The sequence below is a fragment of the Poecile atricapillus genome, chromosome 1 (assembly GCF_030490865.1).
Source record: "Poecile atricapillus isolate bPoeAtr1 chromosome 1, bPoeAtr1.hap1, whole genome shotgun sequence".
NCBI classification, from domain to species: Eukaryota; Metazoa; Chordata; class Aves; order Passeriformes; family Paridae; genus Poecile; species Poecile atricapillus.
Genome location: NC_081249.1, coordinates 132,886,469 through 132,905,374, shown reverse-complemented (window position 1 = coordinate 132,905,374; position 18,906 = coordinate 132,886,469). Strand labels below are relative to the sequence as shown.

Below are 18,906 nucleotides of genomic sequence, written 5' to 3'. Positions count from 1 at the left end.
TTAAAAACTCATACATAGCTTACCTGCCCTCTGGTGCTGTCAAGGAAGTGTATACTTTAGCACCCACCAAATGCATATACATTTTGCAGAGTATGTATACAATAAATTACAGGCATTAAACATTTTACTGCTATTTCTCATTGGTTTACTTTTATGGAAGATTTATCAGAACTTCTTTCTACTGATTCCTCTGAGCTCTCTCACACAGCCGTGTCAGAGTGTTCTCTGAGAGTGGCTCTCATGCAGCCAGCAAGAAGGTGTGAAGAACGTAATGGAGTCATTTAAGCCTTCAGAAAAGATCTGAAAGTTCCTGGTGTCTCCTGCAGTTTAGGCTGTGACATAGTACGTACTTGGAGGAACATGTATTTAGAATGATAATATACCCAAGTGTGTCCATTGCCTTTAATCTTTTAAAGTGTTCAGAAGCAGCATCCTTCTTGGGTTTCCATATTCACATGTAAGGAGTCTGAACTCCCTTGATGGCTGTCTCCTCTGGAAGGGTTTTCTGCTTTGATGATGGAAGTAAATGACTGTTCTGATCAGCTGGTGCTGTGACCCACTTCCAAATGGATGAACGGATACACATCAGTGAGCCCACCTGCCTTTACAAGGAACAGAAATGCTTGCACACTCTTGTGCTTAAAAAATATTCTTTTAAAATATTGCAAATCTGCATTTAATGTGTCTTACAAGTACCTTGTTTTAAAGGCATGAAATCTTACCTTCTTTGGAACTACCTTGTATGGAATTCCCTTGAGATTTTTAATGTATCTTAATAGCTGTGACCAGTCAATCTCAGCCATTATTTCAAGGCAAAGGTGTTCTGTTCAGGTGGAAGGTGGTTCTGCATTGAGTCATTCTCTTAACCCAGCTAGTAAAGCTACTTCTGGAAGCAAAATTATTTTATTCAGATGGGGGGAAAAAAGTAATTACAGGTTTCCCTTCTTTGCAGGTAGATTTTAGTTGTAGTTTATTTGGAATAACATTTTGGTTCCAAAAGACAGAACTGCTATTTATTTATCCCATAGATAGCTTTTTTTTACCCCTGGAACTGCATATGGAAACACTTATTTTTCCCATGAGCCTGGGAATCTAAAAAGCCTTTGAACATACCATGCTTGCCATACTCTGTGGAATGAAATTAAGGACAGAGGTAATTACTGAAGTAATCAAATATGTCATCAGTTTAGTTCTGACTTCTGTCCACAACTAATTCTTCTGGTTTTCCACACCACCTGGTGTTTAATTTGTTCTGAGAGTTCCTCTGTTTGGTTCTTCATGGGAGTCTTGGGTTTTGCCTGCATCCTTCTCCCGCCACTGGCAAATTTGTGAATTCTTCTGTATCCTGGATGTAACTTTCTCAACATTCCTTGCTTGAGAACAGGCAAGTGTCTGAGGCCATCTCTCACAGTCTGTGTCTGGAAGTTGATGGCAATCAACAAATAAAAGAATCAAGAGCTTCAGTAGGATTTTTTGGTTGAAGGAGTTGGCTTGATTCTGATTTGAGAAACACCTGAGTGTAGAGTTTGTGGTGCATGGGAATAACTGAACACATACCTGTGAACAGACTGAATACAAAAGGCTGCTTGAGTGCCTTACATGTATTAAACCTCTCGTGGATTTCTTCAGGAGAGGTAAGTAGCTTCCTTGAATGATACAGCTAAGGCTACATGATGTTTGTTGTGGGTGTGTCCTGTGCTCCCTATCACAATAAGGCAGTAATTCTACCTGCCACCTTCTTCCAGCCCTTGTGTTGTATGGATGCCTTGTGGTCCTTATACATGTCCAGTATGTCAAGATTTGACCAAACAAAGAAATTTGTATGGGAGAGCAGAGCATCTGTGCATTGACCTGCTGCTCTGTAGCTGATGAATAGCACTGATGATGATTATTTTTGGACAGGAGGGGCATTTTATCTGGTTCTTGATGTGTACAGGATATGCAGGCAGGACTTCTGAGACCACAGTGGTGTCAAATGTGACTAAATTATACGTAGACAGGCACCCAGTCCCACAAGATGAATGTTGGGAGTTCAGGCAGAGGGATGTTCTGCTATTACCTCCCTCTTCCCCAGCCAAAAGGAGGGAGCTAGGAACCTCTTTATTAGCCTGGCTTCTGTTTGCCAGCTATGTATAAAGGGAATGTGGCAATGGCAGCACATGATGCATGATGTGGCCCAGGGCTATAGGGAGCCCTGTTTACAAGCAGTGTGAGATGCTGAAGCTGTCAGGAGAATATAACTATTTTGTGAAAAGTCTCTTCACTCTTTACAGTTAGCAGTGAGGGCTGATGTACTCACAGCTGCTGGCTTAAATCCAGTCTTGGTGGGTTGTGCTTTGAAAGTGATTGTTATGACATATGAAATGGTCCCAGTGTAGATCACACACATGGGTGACTTGCTGGTTGTTCAGAACAGAGGGGGAACATTGAGATAAATAATGCTCTTAGTCATGATGTTCCCAGAGCTGAAGGTGGTTTGGGTTTTGTTACAAAGCTTGTTCCTGCCACTTCTATTGTGGTTGGTCTGCGTTTATTACTCACTCTTTGGTATTTGGGATGGTCACTTGGGTATATTTTAGAAGTGCAAATTTTTCCCATAGCATTTAATATTTACAAGTTGAACTTGTAATTTCCATCCCATTACTCTTAAGTTAAGTTAGATGACTCAGAGCATTGCATGATTGGAGAAAATGCTTTAAAATACTTCTTGCGTTTATAGTTTCCTGTTGTTGAGAATCCTTTCCCTTGGCTTTGCTCTAAGCTAGCATCTCTAGACATACAGGATGTTCAAAGGCAAGCAGAATGAAGCTAGTATTTGGAGTATGAAAGTTGGAGGCTGCAGAAGTGTCATTTTCCTCTTGTGTAGAGCTGAATAAAGTTCCAAAGCCATATGCTGCAAGACAAGATCCATGTCACCCCAAGACTGTCATTTTGCTTTGCCCACTTAGCACTTGAGAAATTGCAGTCTATTTTCTGTTTCATTAACCATCTTAACTTTTCTACCAAGTCTCAAAGAAAACATCTCGGTCAGGAAGATCTGTACTGCTGGCAAAATGCTGGGTTTTAATATATAGGGTGACCTTTTATGCAGTGAGGAGTTGTAATAATATAAGAGCTGGATGTATTGCTTGATAAATCCAAGTTTGGGAGAATTTCTACAGCTTATTTTGTAAGAATATATGCAAAATTCTATGGCTTCATTTGGAAGAGTGTTCCCAGTGATGGGAGCAGAGGAGTTACTAGAGGGTACATGGGCTAGCAAGTAGCCTGACAGCAAGATGTTTCATTACCTAGAGATTAGTTGGCAATACTCTGTTGATGTAATACAGTTATTCATTGCAAATGATGTTTAGAAAAAATTTTAAGTCAGAGGGCACAGACCCAGCTTGGAACTGAAATGAGTTTGAACAGTGAGTGAGTACTAAGAAATTTGTAGTTGGATGCAAGCTTAGTCAAGGGTGACTTTTGAGCATCAAATAGAAACACTACTACCAGTAGCAGTGTCACTGCCATGGAGATGTGGTCACTGTCCTGGTTGCTATGGTTATGATGTTTTGGTTATATTTGAACACAGAGATTTTAAAAACATTTCCAAACATCAAACTTACTAATAACTGTAAGTATCTATCAGACTTTCCCGGTTGTTTTTACCATAAAATAATAAGAAATAAAAAATTTAGATGCTTGAGATTAAAAATTTAAAAGGAATGTTTTATTCTCAAACATTAGTCTTTGCTAAGACCTTTGTGAAACAAAATTATTGTCAAATTCTCTCTTAAAAGATTTAGATAAATGTTCATGCCAATCATTCTGTAACAGTTTAACTGAATAGGTACTGTGCTTGCTAGGCAAATGATGTGTACCACTTGCTGGAATCAGCAATGCCAATTCCTGAAGGACTGATCTTGTGCTACTTTCCAAACTGAACATTGGATCTGTAACATCCTTCATTACATCACACACAATTTCAGCACAGATGCAGAATCAGCATCATTAAACATTACATATGATGGAGAAGCTTAATGAAGGTTGTTCTAAACCTATTTTCTGCTATGGCTGTATCAACAACCTATGCTCTTTCTTAGTTACCGTCTCCTTCAGGCCTCATATCAGTGAGGGAGAAAAAAATTGTAAGAGCTTTCTTAAGATCTTTTTCCTTATAAAAATATGCTACTATCATGCTTGGCCTGTTCTGTTCTGTTCTGTCAGTTTTCTGGTCACGGGGATAAAACTGGCATTTGTCACCATTTACTTTGCTGAACCTACTGTGTTTTCCACTGAATTGGCCCTCAGACTTGCATGGTCCACTTTCCAAAAGGCAGTTTTCTGGTCTCTCTGCTGTGTGGTACGGAGGCTTAAAAAATGAAAGACTAATGTAGGGAAATAAATTCATGTCAGGTTTGTATTTACATAGTTGTAATTCCATAAAGTTGCAGATCAGTTTTGATACTGTCAACACAGAAAGAAGAAACCCCCGCATCCCTATAATATCTACCTATGATCACAAGGATGGTGAAGGGTCTGGAGGGGAAGCTGTGGATGAGGTCACTTGGCTTGTTCAGCTTGAAGGAGACTGAGAGAAGATGTTATTGCAGTCTACAAGTTCCTCATGAGGGGAAGCAGGGGGTCAGACACTGATGTCTTTCTGTGGTGACCAGGGCCAGGACTCGAGGAAAGGGCATGATGTTGTCAGGGGAGGTTTAGGTTGGATATCAGGAAACGCTTGTTCCCCCAGAAGGTGTTTGGGCAGTGGAACAGGCTCCCCAGGGTCACAGCACCAAGCCTAACTGAGTTCAAGACACATTTGGACAATGCTCCCAGGCTCATGGTGTGACTCTTGGGGTGTCATGTGCTGGGTGAGAAGCTGGACTCCGTGATCCTGGTGGGTTTCTTCCAACCCAGCATTCTATGAATACATCTTGATTTACTGCATCCTTACAGCTTGTTCAGTCACAGATGTCCTCGACCGGACGCTGGTTGCTGTCTCTTCATCTGATTAGGTCTCCTTTCCGCCTGATGGAGGCTGGAAAGTATACAACCATCTTACATCAAAGATGATCCTGGTTTAAGATAATCCGGAACCATTCCACATTTTGCAACATCGTGGCGGGTGGAAACAGCACCTAGCGTAACTGATGACGCTAGCGCACGCAGCGCTGCTGCACTCCGGCCGGCAGAGGCACGAGCAGGATCACGAGAGCCGCCGCCACCCCCCGCTCTCCCGGCCGGGCCCTGCCCGCCTCCTGAGGGCGGCGCTGCCCGCGCGGGGCCCGCCGGGAAGGCGGCGCGCGCCGCCATGGCGCTGGCGGAGGCGGCGCTGCGGAGGCAGCTGGGCAAGGTGCGCGCGCTCGTGGGGAGGGGAGGGGGCGCGCGGGCGGCGCTGAGGGAGGGGGAGGGAGCCGGCGGGACAGGGAGCGCGGGGCTCCGGTGGGCCGGGACGGGCGGCCGTGTCCCGGCGGTGGCTGCCCAGGGACTCCCCTCCCGTCCTGCCCTGTCCCACCCCGCCCCGTCCCTTCGCATCCCGGTGCCTGTGCTGTCCTACTACAGCCGAGTTTTAAGTTGCCCCGCGCATCACTTTATCCCCGTGGTTCGCGCCGTGCCTCGCGACTGAAACCTTACTCTTCCCTCATCGGAAATTGATAACTCTTTTCTGGTGGCATTCCCCGCGTTAGCGCATCCACGCCTGACGAGCACAGACGCGTTGTTGTAGCATCCCTCTGAGCGTTTTAATTTCCATGTGAGAAACTGAACTGGGCGTATTTAAGCTTTGGGCATGCCAAATTTGTGTGCGAAATGAGGAAGGTCTGTATCTGAATTACCTCGTAAATCCTGTGATCTTTAGAAGAGAACAAGCTATTTTATAGGAATGCCTCGTTTTGTATTACGAATAGAAGGAGGCCAGCTGGGGAAAGATGACTTTGGTTTCACAACCAATGCATGTGTATCAACGCCTCCAAAAAATGTCCTAAGTTGTGTAGACATTCATAATTAAGGAACATTGGATTTTAACTTTATTTTGTTGTATTGCTGCATGACTTTGCAGAATCCAGTGATGGGGACAAGCTGACTAAAAGGTATTTCTTGTCAGCAGCTCTGTGTTTTCCTGTAGACAGTAGAAAATAACTGTGCCATGCCCTTAGCTGTCGCATTGCTGCCAGGGTGACAGACTGAAGAGAAATTCGATTTTATCGACTGTTTTGTGACAATTATTCCAGTGCACTGAGCGGCTCTTTGAGCCACTGTCAGGCGATGGTTTTGTTTGTTTAGGAAAGGGTTCCAGAAAACCAGCACCAAGTGTCCCAGATGAGAAGCAGAGGATCTAATCTAGGAAATGGGAAATACTCTTTGTAACTTTGGGATGTGGGAAGATGCAAATCTCTTGGAAGTTCAGGTATTGGACTGGCTGTGGACAGTCTCCATGAAGCAGCGGTGATTTGTTTTCTCAGGTCTCAAGGACAGCTTAAAAATAAGAAAGAAAAAAAAAAAGCTCCCAGAGGCTAATTACGTACGCATTTGACATGTTTGTGGAAAGCAAAATCTTAGTAAACTCTTTAGAATGTGTACAGATGGATCTGAGTTTAACTGTGTCAGTAAGAAAATAACCTCCTTTTTCTAAGTGATTTATATTTTTATATTCTTTTTAATGTGTGCAGAGGAGACTAAATTTTACTAAACTTCTGCTCACACAGCTGTAAAGGGGATGAAATGGTATATAAGGAGTGATGTTCAGAATTTCATAACTCTTATGCGGTAACAGCAGACCTGCTGTAGTTTCAAAGCTTTTTTGTCATTTCTTTTTGATAATTTATTTCACATCAAAACTATTTAAAATACAAAAAGTAATTATTACCTTCTCCTTTTCATGTTTCTGACTTCTATAGTGTCCTTTTCCCTATCTCTTGTACAGAAGCCTTTGAAGTGAAACATTTTCCTTATTTTTGTTCTCCCCCTTCTCAGTATAAGTTCAGAGACCTGACTATAGAAGAGCTGAAGAATGTTAGCAAGACCTACCCCAACTTCACATTCTCCATGAACACATACAGTAAGAAGTGATGCACTTACTCTGAACTATTTGTGGGGATTCTTACTTGCCATAAATGCAGGCTGTGTATAATAGAATTTGAATAGATTTCTGTTGTGTTCCTGTCTTTACGTTGACTTGCAGTAAAATTTCTCACGCCACATTACTCTTCCTGAATGCTCTTCCAAAGATGCGTACATATAAAAACCTCAACAACTCATTTACTTGATCTTACTTCAACTTGTCAGTAATTATAGAAGATTGATACTTTAAGTTCTTTTTATGTAACACCATTTTTCCCATCTTTCATTAGTGTATTGAAAGTATTTTGATGGTTTTAGCTTATTAGGCTGTGGCTTCCAGAATCCATCAGCCTGACTGGAAATTCCCACAACATCAGAATTACCCAGTGCAAGGGGTTTTCAGAGTAATGATGTGCTTAGTTGTACCAATGCAATTTAGTTAAAATTTCATTAAGGAAGTATTTCAAAATGTAGGGGGGGATCTTAATAATATTGTAGTCTTGTTTCTTCCAGGAAGAGTATATTTGATTTCTAAAGAAAAATCACTGTTGTAGATTTGTAGTTGTGGATGGGATTGCTTTGAAAGGAGTTGGTAGGTTTACTTTTTAACTGCCCTTTTAATTTCAGCCTTCAAGGATGGATCCCAGAAGGACCTCCTGAATTTTAGTGGCACTGTTCCAGTGAAATATGGTAAGGTAAATCAAGCATAATTTTCTTGCCAGCTATGAATCTAAATGTAATATGTGGGTGCTGCCTCTTAACAGTTCATTGTGCAGTGTCTTCAAAGGGCTTTAGAAAGGATTTTGTATGAACTGGAAGAAGCCACTTCTACTGCACAAGCAAGTGCACAAATGATGAAATAAGGTGCTATTAATGAAGTCAGTTAACTGTTTAAAAAATGGTGTGGTTTAAGACTATGTTGGCAAAGTCTTTGTTGCTAATGGAGCTTGTGTGAACTCTCTAAGACCTACACTTGTATAGACAGGGTCCAAAAATAACTTGTAGGCAATTTTTTATTCTCAGCTTAAAGCCTTTGAAGTCTGATGCAAAGCTCTTTATAGATGCTTTTTTACACCAGGTGTTAAGTCATAAAATAAGTATGAAATAAATGTATGAAACCTTTCTTTTCTGGGAAAAGGGGACACGTTGGCTGAGAGAACCCCTGGGAAGCAAAACAACAGAGCTTTATATTCAGAAAGGCACCATCAGTAGCACTTCAAGTTGATCCAAACAAGTCTGGTTTTATTAATTAGCCTAAGTAATATAAATATTTTCCAGTGTGAATCTGGAAGTGATCTGTCAGGCTTTTCTCCTTTGTTATTACAAAGTGTGAATCACATCACACACGACTGGTCTTTAGTGCCTCTTCTCAGTGAAGAAGTTAGTAATGGCTTTTATTTTGTGTTGGACAGGTAATTCCTATAACATACCTATTCATCTGTGGATCCTGGATTCCCATCCCTTTGCTCCCCCTATTTGCTTCCTGAAGCCGACTGCAAACATGGGCATTGCAGTGGGGAAACACGTTGATGCGCGGGGCAGGATTTATTTGCCCTACCTGCAGAACTGGAGCCATGTAAGAGGTGGAGTGGCTGACAGGGGAGGGAAGCGTTTGGGGAATACTGCGTGGTGTCACGTGGAGCTTTCAGGTAGTCTGAGGCTAGTAAAGGCAGTTGGAAGTGATTTTCATGACAAAGGGGACCGATTCTTTTTCAAAGCAATGTAAGCCTCGTGATACTTTGTTGCTATGAATAGTGAGACCAGTTGAGTATCCCTCAGGAAAGTTCAATGAAGGTTTCTGCCTTTCGGGTATGTCTCTTTTGGCAGAACTCTGAAACAGCACAGAGATTCAAAAGTCAGTGCTGTTGCTAAATGATTTTATGCACTGTATTAAATTACTCACTTAAATATGACTGCCAGGCCAGTAAAAATTGTTTAATGAATGCCAGCTTTTTGAAATGAATGTGCTGTATTTTACGTTATTGATACAGAAATTGCTAAGGGAACTTCTACTGACTTCACGGCATGTTTTGCCTGGAGGAGGACTGAATTGCCAGAACTCTGGGCAGTTGAGCTCATCTAAGACTGACCTAACTATTCTTTAGTTAGGATTTGTTCCTTTTATAGTACTGGATGTGGCTATATCAAAGGTTTCCAAATATTCATGGATACCTTCAAAAACTACTAGCACTGGTAATTTCAATTTTAGAATTCCTTTCGTTAAATTCCTTTTAATCCATACTCCTGTGTGGAAAGGATCTTCTCATAGTGATGCTTTTCTCTCCCTTAGGTGTTTGTGTAAATATTAAGAATGTCAGCATTTATAATTTGATTAAATTTTATATGTCTCTCGCAGTTCACAGCTGATACCACTATAAGAAATAGCTGTTCAGCTGTTTTGTCTGCTGTTTGTCTGCTGTATTTCAGCCTAAATCAACTCTCATTGGATTAATCAAGGAAATGATTGCAAAGTTTGAGGAAGAGCTCCCTTTGTACTCACTGTCATCTTCTGATGCAGACAGGCAATCAGAACTTCTCTCCTATATTGCAAAGATTACTGAAGGTGGGGATATTTTTCTGAACTCATTTTTAATGTTATTATAAAATGTATTCACTTATTGTCACTACTTGATGTCACAAAGAAACCTATTTTATAATAGGTTACTTTTTTTATAAATAGTTTTTTTTTATAATAGGTTTTTATAATATAAAATTTTACAAATTTTATGACCATAGTCTGTACGCACACTTGTAACAGCAGCGAAGGAGTGCTCTTTTTGTGATATTAGTGTTTAGCTTCTTGCTATTGTCATCCTCATCTGTTTCTACTTAGTAAAAAAAACATTCCTGTCTAGAGAGGAATATTTGTTTTACACCTTGCAAGTTGTGATGGATTTTCTGTGGTCAGTCTTGACTGCTGTTTTGAAAAAGTCTGTGTAACTTGATTTAACTCTGGCACAGCCATGATCCTTTATCAAGTAGCAATACTTGCATTGATATACTGTGGACCAGCACCTAAGTTTCTTGTTTTATTTTAATTGCAGGAGAGACTGACATGAAATCAAGGAGTAAAACTGGCAGAAATGAAAGATGCTTTAACAAAATTACTGTTGTTGGAGCTGGAGATCTTGGCATTGCATGTGTACTAGCAGTTGCAGCAAAGGTACATAAGTATTAAAAATAGCAAGAGACCTGATTAAGAGAGAGGATTCCAATCTAGTTTTTAATATCTGACACTAAGGAATACCTTATCAGGTTTAACAACTGTCACTGCTCTTATAAATGAAAATCCTGGACTTGCCAATATGCAATATAGCCAATTTATTAATTTGTTCAATAAAAGGTGAGCAAGTGTTTGCAGCACACTGGGTGCATTGAGGGTCTCTACCCTAAGCAACGCACAAATTCAGATCTCAAGAGAGGTTAGTCTCTTATACCATTCTAGGCACTTTACTTCCTCAAATATTCAGTTATTTTTTACTTGCTTTTTCTTCATAATCAGCAGTTGTAGTTCTTGGACATCTATTGGGGAGGTGGTCTGAGATGGTCTTCTGATGTCTTCCTAGTCTCTCATCTTTCTCTTAAAATATCTTTTTCCATTAGTACTAAGCATATATTTTGTTAGTCAGCATATATTTTGCAAGCTTTCTTTCAGTCATTTCACAACTTAAAGCTAACCTGTCTAAAAATACCTTCATAAGCTCTTCCTTCAGTTATTACAAAACTCAAAGTTAGCATGTTTTAAATGCTTTTTAGCTCATGTTGGTTTTCCCTTTTTAAGTGATTACAAATTTTTCTTAAAACTAATTTATAGTTGATATAAAGGATACAAGGTAGTTTTAAAGCTTAAAATTTTGTTGTTAGAACAAGCTGTTATCTAAAAGCTTATTGTTATGTAATTAATTTGTTAAACTTTACTTCCATGCTTTATTTTAACTGATTTTCAAAACTTTTCCTTGTAATAATCCCATGGCCTCTGTCTGCATTGCTCGCAGACACACATACATAGTGTATACAGACAGACATACATACATGAGTGCTATTTGATTGACACAAATCACCACTTAATTTCTCACACTGCTTAGGTCATTTGTCTCTTCAGTTAATTTATGGACATGCAGGTCCATAAGAGGTATTCATTTTCTGCCCTGGTTTCTCAGTCAGCTTTTTTAATTCAAAGGGTTAAGTATTGAATTCACTTACTTTGAAAATCCCTAAAGGATTCTTGTCTCATCAGCAGCCTCTCACAACAGGGATCTCCTAGTTCCCTGGAAAAGGGTAGTCTGTAGATGGGCTGTACTTCATCACAACTCTATGTTAAACACAACAGTAACATCAACATTTTTGACTTCCCAGAGATAGTTTTGTGAGTTTTTTCTTTGTTTTGTAATGTGTTTTTTTCCGGTTAGACTTCCTAAACTAAGTCCTTTTCCTTGTGATTTGGCTGTAACTTTGACTAGTAATTTTGTATGATTTGTACATAGTACAGCAAACAATGAAATGGGAGGAATTTTGGGTTTTATTCCTCACTCCCACAAGAACAAGTTTTGTTTTGGTTTATTATTAATCTGTATTATTTTTATTCATACAGGATGTTGCAGACAAGGTGGTTCTTTTGGATCCTTCTGAAGGTACAGCAAAAGGAGGGACCATGGATTTGGAGATTTTTGCTGTGCCAAATGTGGAGATCAGCAAAGGTATGAGATGTTTTTTCTGGGACAGGAGTGGGTGCTGTACTGACTGTGCTTGTGCTCATTTTAACAAGAGCACGACACCTGGGGAGATGCAGTGGCACATAGGCCGTCTTTTTTTAGAAGTCTGTAGGTAAGAGGCTAATGCTGAAATTGGACTCACGAAGAAATATAGAGAAGCCAAGCTAGCACTTCTGTGTCATGGACAGAGACAGGGAGGGAAGGGGGAAAAATATTTTCATAGGAATTAACGAAGTCTGTGAAAGCAGTGTTCAAAAGGCTGACTAATAAAGGTGTGTTTGAAAGTGCTGCTTTCCTAGCTTGATGTTCATTAAACATAATCACTATCACTGCATACTCAAAACAATGAGTTCTTAATAACCTTGTCCTCAGTCAGCTGTGAGCATACAATTCAACGGAGTCAATGCCATGTCTCTAATCAGTGAATAGTTACAGCCTTTGATGGTCTTTGATGGTTGTAGAGGTTGAGGCCGTGCAACTCAGAAGTTTTTCCACAGGGAAAGCTGGAACTGAATTGAGTAACATTCTTTCTTTCTTGTGTGTCATGTTTCCATGTTCCTTGCACCCTTTTCAAGATGAAATGAGGGGTTTTCTTGTGCTTCTCTTTTAATTTATCGTATTTTGGGGACAGGGACTTGCTCTGGTTCCACCAGGTATCTTTGTGGGTTATTCTGCACCTGGCATTGCCTGCTGTACATTCTTTGATCTTATCTTGCAGGTTTTACTGCTAGCACACCTTTTTTCCTGAACCCTGGTTGTGCAACTGTACCACAAATCTGTTTGTACCTCTGTGGTTGCCTGTTGTATGTTTGCATTTAGCTGTGGTATAAGAAGCTTGGTAGTGTTACAGTACTACAAAATGCTTGTATACTGTCATCTGCTATTTTAGTATGTTTATATCTAGGTTTGGGGCAAGCTGGTATTAATTATACACTGTTTAGTATGATTTTAATTTGTCAGTGCGTTAGACCTCTGCTTTGGCTTCAGCTGGTTCCAAAAGTGGTGCAACAGACAAATCACTGTTTCTCTATCCAGGGTGATCATATGTGTAGCACTCAGGTATTCAGAATTACCTGCTCAATGTAGCTTTGACTTAAAAATTCCTGCAGCAAGCATGGTTGTGTGTTTCTTTGGGCTAATAATAAAATTTGTCTTTTATTTGAGTTAATAAATAGACTTTTGGAATGGTTTCCATGGCTGTCTACATGCCCTTGATTAAGGTATAAGATCAAAAATTATAGAAGAAGCCTCAGATAAAGGAGTAAAAGTCTTTCTGCTTCTTTAACAATTGGAATAAAAGTTCAGGAGCCTTTTTTTTTTTTTTTTGTCTCATGCCAAGAAAACTTGGAAAAGTTTATCTGTCAAAGCTCTCTAGATGTTTTCTGGTCTCTGCTATATAACCATGGACAAATTGTAGTCTGCCCTTTGTGTTTGGCACCTGTAAAACAGGAAAGTAGTTCTGTGGGAGAGCTGTGCTTTATAGGTGCTGTGGAAGCACCTCAAATTCCACACTGGGGGATATTGGGGGGGGGGTGGGGGGCAGAAGGCAAAGAATCCCTAATTAAGCTGGATGCTGTAGTTCAGCCTTTAGAGCAGCTCTTGGTTTTACATCCAAAACTCAATAGAATGACATAGATTTCAAAATGTGCTTTCTTTATATTTTCAGATTTTTCTGCTTCGGCTGATTCCAAAGTTGTGGTGCTTACAGTTAATTCTCTGGGTAATGCTCAGACTTACCTCGATGTCATACAAAGCAATGTGGATTTGTTCAGAGGAATAATTCCAGCAGTATCCCAGTACAGTCAGAATGCTGTTCTCCTTGTTGCTTCTCATCCAGGTATGCTGGTACTCTGCATAATATTCTGTCCCTCACCTGGCTTTTTCTCTGGCCGGTTTTAAAAATATGTTACTGCTTGAATACACCTGGTTAGTCAAAAATTCTTGCTACTCTGAAAGATGTTTTCCTTTTCAGCTTTGAGCAGGACACTATCTTTGAGGGTTTTTTCTTTACTGTTACCAAGATAAAAGAAAATAGTGTACTTTGTTTTGTGTAACAGGTATGTATTTCTTTGTTTCTGTGCGTGGTTTCATCCTGGCTGTGTCTACATTGTTAGCATCCATTGGATGTTGTCTTGTGAGTTTTATGTGCACATTTCTCCTGTGCAGGAAGGATAGATCCATGTGTGTTGTGAGCCATATGATCACACTTACAGGCTACTCATATACAAAATACAGCATTAACAGTAAATATTGCAGCTAGATTTTGGTGGAAGGTTTCAATTTCCAGGTTAGTGGTACTGTGAACTAAGACAAAGCAAAATCACTATTTAGGAGAGGGAAAGAAGTGTGAGGCTCTATCCTGTAATGCATTGAAGACAGCTCTTCTTACTCTCTTACCATTATGGTTGCTATTTTTTCACTTCTTCCCCACCTAACTTTGTGTTTTAGGTTGAAATAAACTACCAATATATTCTTACATGCTTATGCCTTTTCTAAAGTAAAGAAGTCCAGAATTTTTCATAATGATGATGTATAATTTGCAGTTGAGTTGATTTTTTGTTCCTTCATTGGCAACATGTTTTTTCTTTGACATTTAGTTGAAGTGATGACATTTGTGTCGTGGAAGCTGAGCTCATTTCCCAAAAGCAGAGTAATTGGAGTAGGTACCAACCTCGATTCAGAGAGATTTCAGTATATGCTGACCAACCTTTTGAAAGCAGAGGTGCTGGCAAAAGATGCCTGGGTTATTGGTGAACAAGGGGAAGACAAAGGTAAAGTGATGCTTTATGATGACTATGAGCATGTAATGCCCTGACAGTGCCTGAGTGACTGAATAATGAAAGAACAATTGAGAAAAGTAATGAAGGTAATGAGAAAAGTAATAAGAAGAGTGGTAAATTCTTATAATAATGGCTTTAGGTAATGTACTTTTGGGGTACTAAAGTCTGTAGACCTGGAGTAGTAGCAAAAGTATTTGCCAATTGTCACAGGAAGAAAAAACCCAAAACAAACCACAACCTCAAATGTTTTTGGTTTTTTTTTTGTTGTTTCTGTATAGTGCCATCATGGACCAGCTGTGATATAGTTGCAAATCAAACAGAAACAATGGCTGCTCGTAACTCAAGGGAAAAGGTGGCTAACAGGTAGCACCATTACAACCTTTTTTTTTTTCCTTCATGTTTAGGCACAAGATATTTACATGTTCTTCAGCTCTTTATGAAGTGGGGGAAGCTTGCTCTAAAATGTTCATACTTGGAGTTTATAGGAAATTGTAGGTCAGGTTGTCATTCACTTTTATGGATGTGTATATGGGCACTGTTTTTCTGAAATTCTTACTAACTTTGTGCCTGTGGCGATGTAAGGAGACACCACAATATACAGCAGCATATCAGAGCTGTTTGATTGTGTATTTAAAACAAATACTAGACAAGCCTCATGGCTTACTTTTCTCAGAGCTTGTGTTGGAAGCATTTGCTTCAAAGTAAAGCACAAGTTTGGGATGAATTTAATTGATTTAATTATCAGTTACACCTCTTGACAGAAAAGAGAATTGTTACAAGTGTAGAGAAAAAATATTGTAAAGAAATTCTTTATTCCATTGTGTTGTTTTCCAAAACAGAGAATTGTATTTTTATAGTATGCTTTACCTGATATGGTACATTTAAACCTGTATTTTGGGTTTTACATAAAAACAAAAATAAGAATAATTACAATCTAAACATCATGTTTGTCTCCTTTTCCTGGTTTATGTATAGAGCTATGGAAATTCTAAAGGGAAAAGGTCAGAGATCTTGGTCTGTTGGGCTCTCAGTTGCTGATTTGGCTGACAGCATTCTGAAAGATAAAAGAAAGGTTCATTCTGTATCAACTCTGGCAAAGGTAAATATGTTAATACCTTTTGGTTGGCACTCATATTATTTATACAAGATATGACCATTAATTTTGGCAGCACAGACATCTCAGTGTTCCGAAGTAATGCTATTGCCATTACTTTCTTCCAACAGCAGCTCTCAATTCTAGTCCAAAAATAGGCAAAAATTGCTTACTGTTTTAATCTGAAACCAATATTAAAATTGGATTATTCTCCCAAGTTCAGAGAGAAAGTACATTTAAGGTTGCTGCCCAGCACCCCTGCAATAGATGGATTTGGCAAATGAAATGTGACTTGTAGTTCCATAGTGCTCAGTGTTGAATGTAAATTTTTTTTAGGGGCCAAAAGAATTGTGTATCTTTTCTGAAAGTATAAAATGCATTTTCTGCCAGTATTTTATTTAAGTTTGAAACAGCTGCTTTTTTTACTCCTTAGTACTTTCCTTAAGAGGAGAAGATTATGAAGCAATAGTTAACTTAAAATTGTAGACTGAATTTTGAAGTTACTCCTAAGAGACTTCACCAAAGCATTAGGTCATTCCATATGATGAGAAAACCCATGTAGAAACATTTATTTGTCACTTCAATTTAGAGCCTTCAGAAGGAAAATTTTCATGTCCCAGTGCAGGGAAGTTGAGCTGGCTGCTTATTTTATTGAGTATAAGCACATACCTAATTAAATCATTATGTTTCAAGTGAAGTTTTTAATCATTCTTAAACTAAATATAGATACAGAGGAATGACAAGTCTCTTTAAAGTATCTACAGAATGTAAAATTTCACAGATTTCAAAAATAAACACAATCTACAGTGGAAACTTGAATTATAGGGATATAAGTTTGATTAGTTCTTTTGCAGAATCTGTGTGGCATCAGTATTTGAAAAATTTTCTCCACTTCTTAGGATGCATTATTTAATTTATTTTGTTCAGTCCTAGAAGAACTAATGATACTGAACTATGAAGTGTCCCTGCTTGTTCTAGCTCAGAAATGGTGTTTAGTGGTATACACTTTGTATGCTTTACAGAAATCTATCTATCTGTCTTGGAAAAAATCCCCAAGTGTGGCATGGTTCACAAATTTTTATCTGCACAGTAATATTATACAGTTTCTATACAGTAACCTACTGCACAGTATCTAAAATAAATGGAATTTGACCTATCTAAACATGCCATATGTTGGAATATCCTTGCTTAATTAAAATAATCAGGTCATTTTGTGTAGTTACAGCAGAAATAAGTAACTGTGTGTGTGACTGGGTTCTTTGTGTGTTGTTTCAGGGGTGTTGCAATATTAACAGTGAAGTATTCTTAAGTCTGCCGTGTATTCTTGGAACCGGTGGAGTGATTGAAATGGTCAGACTGGAGGAAGACCCACTGGTGCAAGAGAAACTGCAAAGCAGTGCAGGCTCAATTCATGACCTTCAGCAGCAGCTGAAACTGTAAGGAAGCACAAGGGAAGCCTCTGTTTCTGCTCACTGAAGCTGAAGATCTGCAAGGCAGAAGAAGTTGCTTCATATATATGGATTTCTGTAGAAAACAGGAAGCTTTGTTACTTTACTTTCCAAAAGTGCTTTCTCAGTTTAGGTTTAAATAATTTAATACTGCACTTAAAAATAATCTGTTCTTTGTGAAGTGCACTTTTGGTAGCCAAAATGAGGCAGGTAACATGCAATAATGTTTTACCTAAATTTGAGTGGCACTTGCCTGTGGTTTTTGGCTGCCAGTTATAGCCTGATTCCTGGGTTGCTCTTAGCTCTTTGCACCTCTTTAGGAAGCAGTCCTGGAGAGGGACTTACCCAGCTCTGCAGAAATGCCAGCATGCAGAGCCCACTGGAACCCTTCCTTGTGGCTTTTAAATGCTGTATCTGAGGCTTGTGTAGGGAACAGTCACACTCCAGCTCCACAGGCACTGGGGATGCAGTTCCATAGCTCCATCTTTCATGGCTATAGATGCTCTTATGTCAATGGACTCCTGGTATTTTGCTATTTACTAAGGGGATCACAATTTTTGTGGTATCCTTCAAACCTGAACTATTGGCCATGGATTTCTGTTCACACTTAATGATGTCTGAAATACTCCACTTATGACTTGCTTGCTTTTATTTTGTGAGGACATTTAGAGCACTAAAGCATCTGCAGTTCTCACTACACACCTGCAGCACTGGAATAGGGGTTCTTCCTGAATGGGAGGAGCAGGGGCTGGTTTGCAAATAAAAGATAAAATCCAGCAGTTAAGCAGCGCAGGAGTATCTTCACGTTCAGGCCTCAATCCAAAGCCAGCTGGGAGCTTTACATCAGCCTCAGGAGAAGGCAACAGAACCTCTAACTGTCCTCCCTGGAGGCCAAGGATGTGATGAAAAAGCAGGATGTGGATTTGTAGGTAAAAAACAGATGGTTTTGAGATCAAGGGATTTTTTTGGGTTCTAACCTCTTGATTTACTACTGGCAAAAGGCTGTATTGGTCCTGTATACCTCAGCATCACATGGCAGGCACAGGGGACTTGGGCTCCACTCCTGCTGTGTGCAGCTTAGGAATGTCATTCCATGTTTACACTTTGAGGGATGGCTGATTAAATATTGCTGGAAATTTGTTCTGAGCAAAAGTAGGATCTGTAGCAGAGCAACAGATCTGATCCTTTGTGCCTTCCAGTTACATCTCACAAAGAGCCAGACATGCAGGGAGTTCTGAGTGTATACTGATCTCAGAACTGGATTAAAAATAGAAACAAAAAAACCTTCAGTAATTCAGACCTTTGTTTTTATGGAATACCCAAATTTCTATAGTGGTAAATGATGGGGCAAAATTAGTGATGGCTGCAGGTAACCAACTTTGCTGCTGTATTTTTTTAAAGCTGCACTTTGGGATTTGGTTTTTTTCACTTACTTTGGAAAAAAAACAAACTATGAATTTAAGGTTTTACATTGGTTTTCATGGTGTTATTTCTTATCTGTTGAGCATTTATTTTCATGCAAATAGTCAAGCTGTTGTTAATTTAGTTTGGTGCTTTTGTAATAATTTTAATCTTAAAACGCTGCCAGCTCTTACAGGTGTGTTTTGTGGATTAATTTGATGTTTCGTTTGTGGCGTATTCCTTGAACGTTAGCTAAAGGGGCGCGGTGGGAAACCTCTTTATCACGGGCGGCGAGCTCCCAGTAAGGTCTTTTAGCAATAAGGGGCGCCGCAAAGCCGCGCTCAGCGGCCCGGAGCCATGGTTGCCCGCCCGGTGCCCGCTCGGTGCCATCGCTGCCCGCTCGGTGCCATCGCTGCCCGCCCGGTACC

General features: G+C 39.7%; 1 protein-coding gene across 4 annotated transcripts; it reads left to right on the top strand.

The window, feature by feature from the left end:
* The first annotated feature begins 5,264 nt into the window (after nt 1-5,264).
* On the top strand, nt 5,265-18,780 carry UEVLD (UEV and lactate/malate dehyrogenase domains). Of its 4 annotated transcripts, XM_058864386.1 has the most exons (12): nt 5,265-5,338; nt 6,958-7,042; nt 7,672-7,734; nt 8,457-8,620; nt 9,472-9,607; nt 10,089-10,207; nt 11,636-11,741; nt 13,423-13,593; nt 14,354-14,527; nt 14,815-14,899; nt 15,512-15,635; nt 16,905-18,780. In XM_058864386.1, the coding sequence occupies exons 1-12, from the start codon at nt 5,297-5,299 to the stop codon at nt 17,067-17,069; spliced, it is 1,434 nt and encodes a 477-aa protein (XP_058720369.1). In that variant the 5' UTR covers nt 5,265-5,296; the 3' UTR covers nt 17,070-18,780. The 4 variants fall into 4 exon arrangements, with proteins under 4 accessions (XP_058720369.1, XP_058720616.1, XP_058720457.1 ...); XM_058864633.1 differs by lacking the exons at nt 14,815-14,899; nt 15,512-15,635; nt 16,905-18,780 and adding an exon at nt 13,729-13,813 and having other exon boundaries at nt 14,354-14,480; XM_058864474.1 differs by lacking the exons at nt 5,265-5,338; nt 8,457-8,620 and having other exon boundaries at nt 6,975-7,042.
* The last annotated feature ends 126 nt before the right edge of the window (nt 18,781-18,906 follow it).

Excerpts from the sequence above, each read along its gene's own strand:
- UEVLD (XM_058864386.1), top strand. The coding sequence starts at position 5,297 with ATGGCGCTGGCGGAGGCGGCGCTGCGGAGGCAGCTGGGCAAG. Across the intron at positions 10,208-11,635 it reads TACTAGCAGTTGCAGCAAAG|GATGTTGCAGACAAGGTGGT; the intron begins GTACATAAGTAT and ends TTATTCATACAG. Across the intron at positions 11,742-13,422 it reads AAATGTGGAGATCAGCAAAG|ATTTTTCTGCTTCGGCTGAT; the intron begins GTATGAGATGTT and ends TTATATTTTCAG.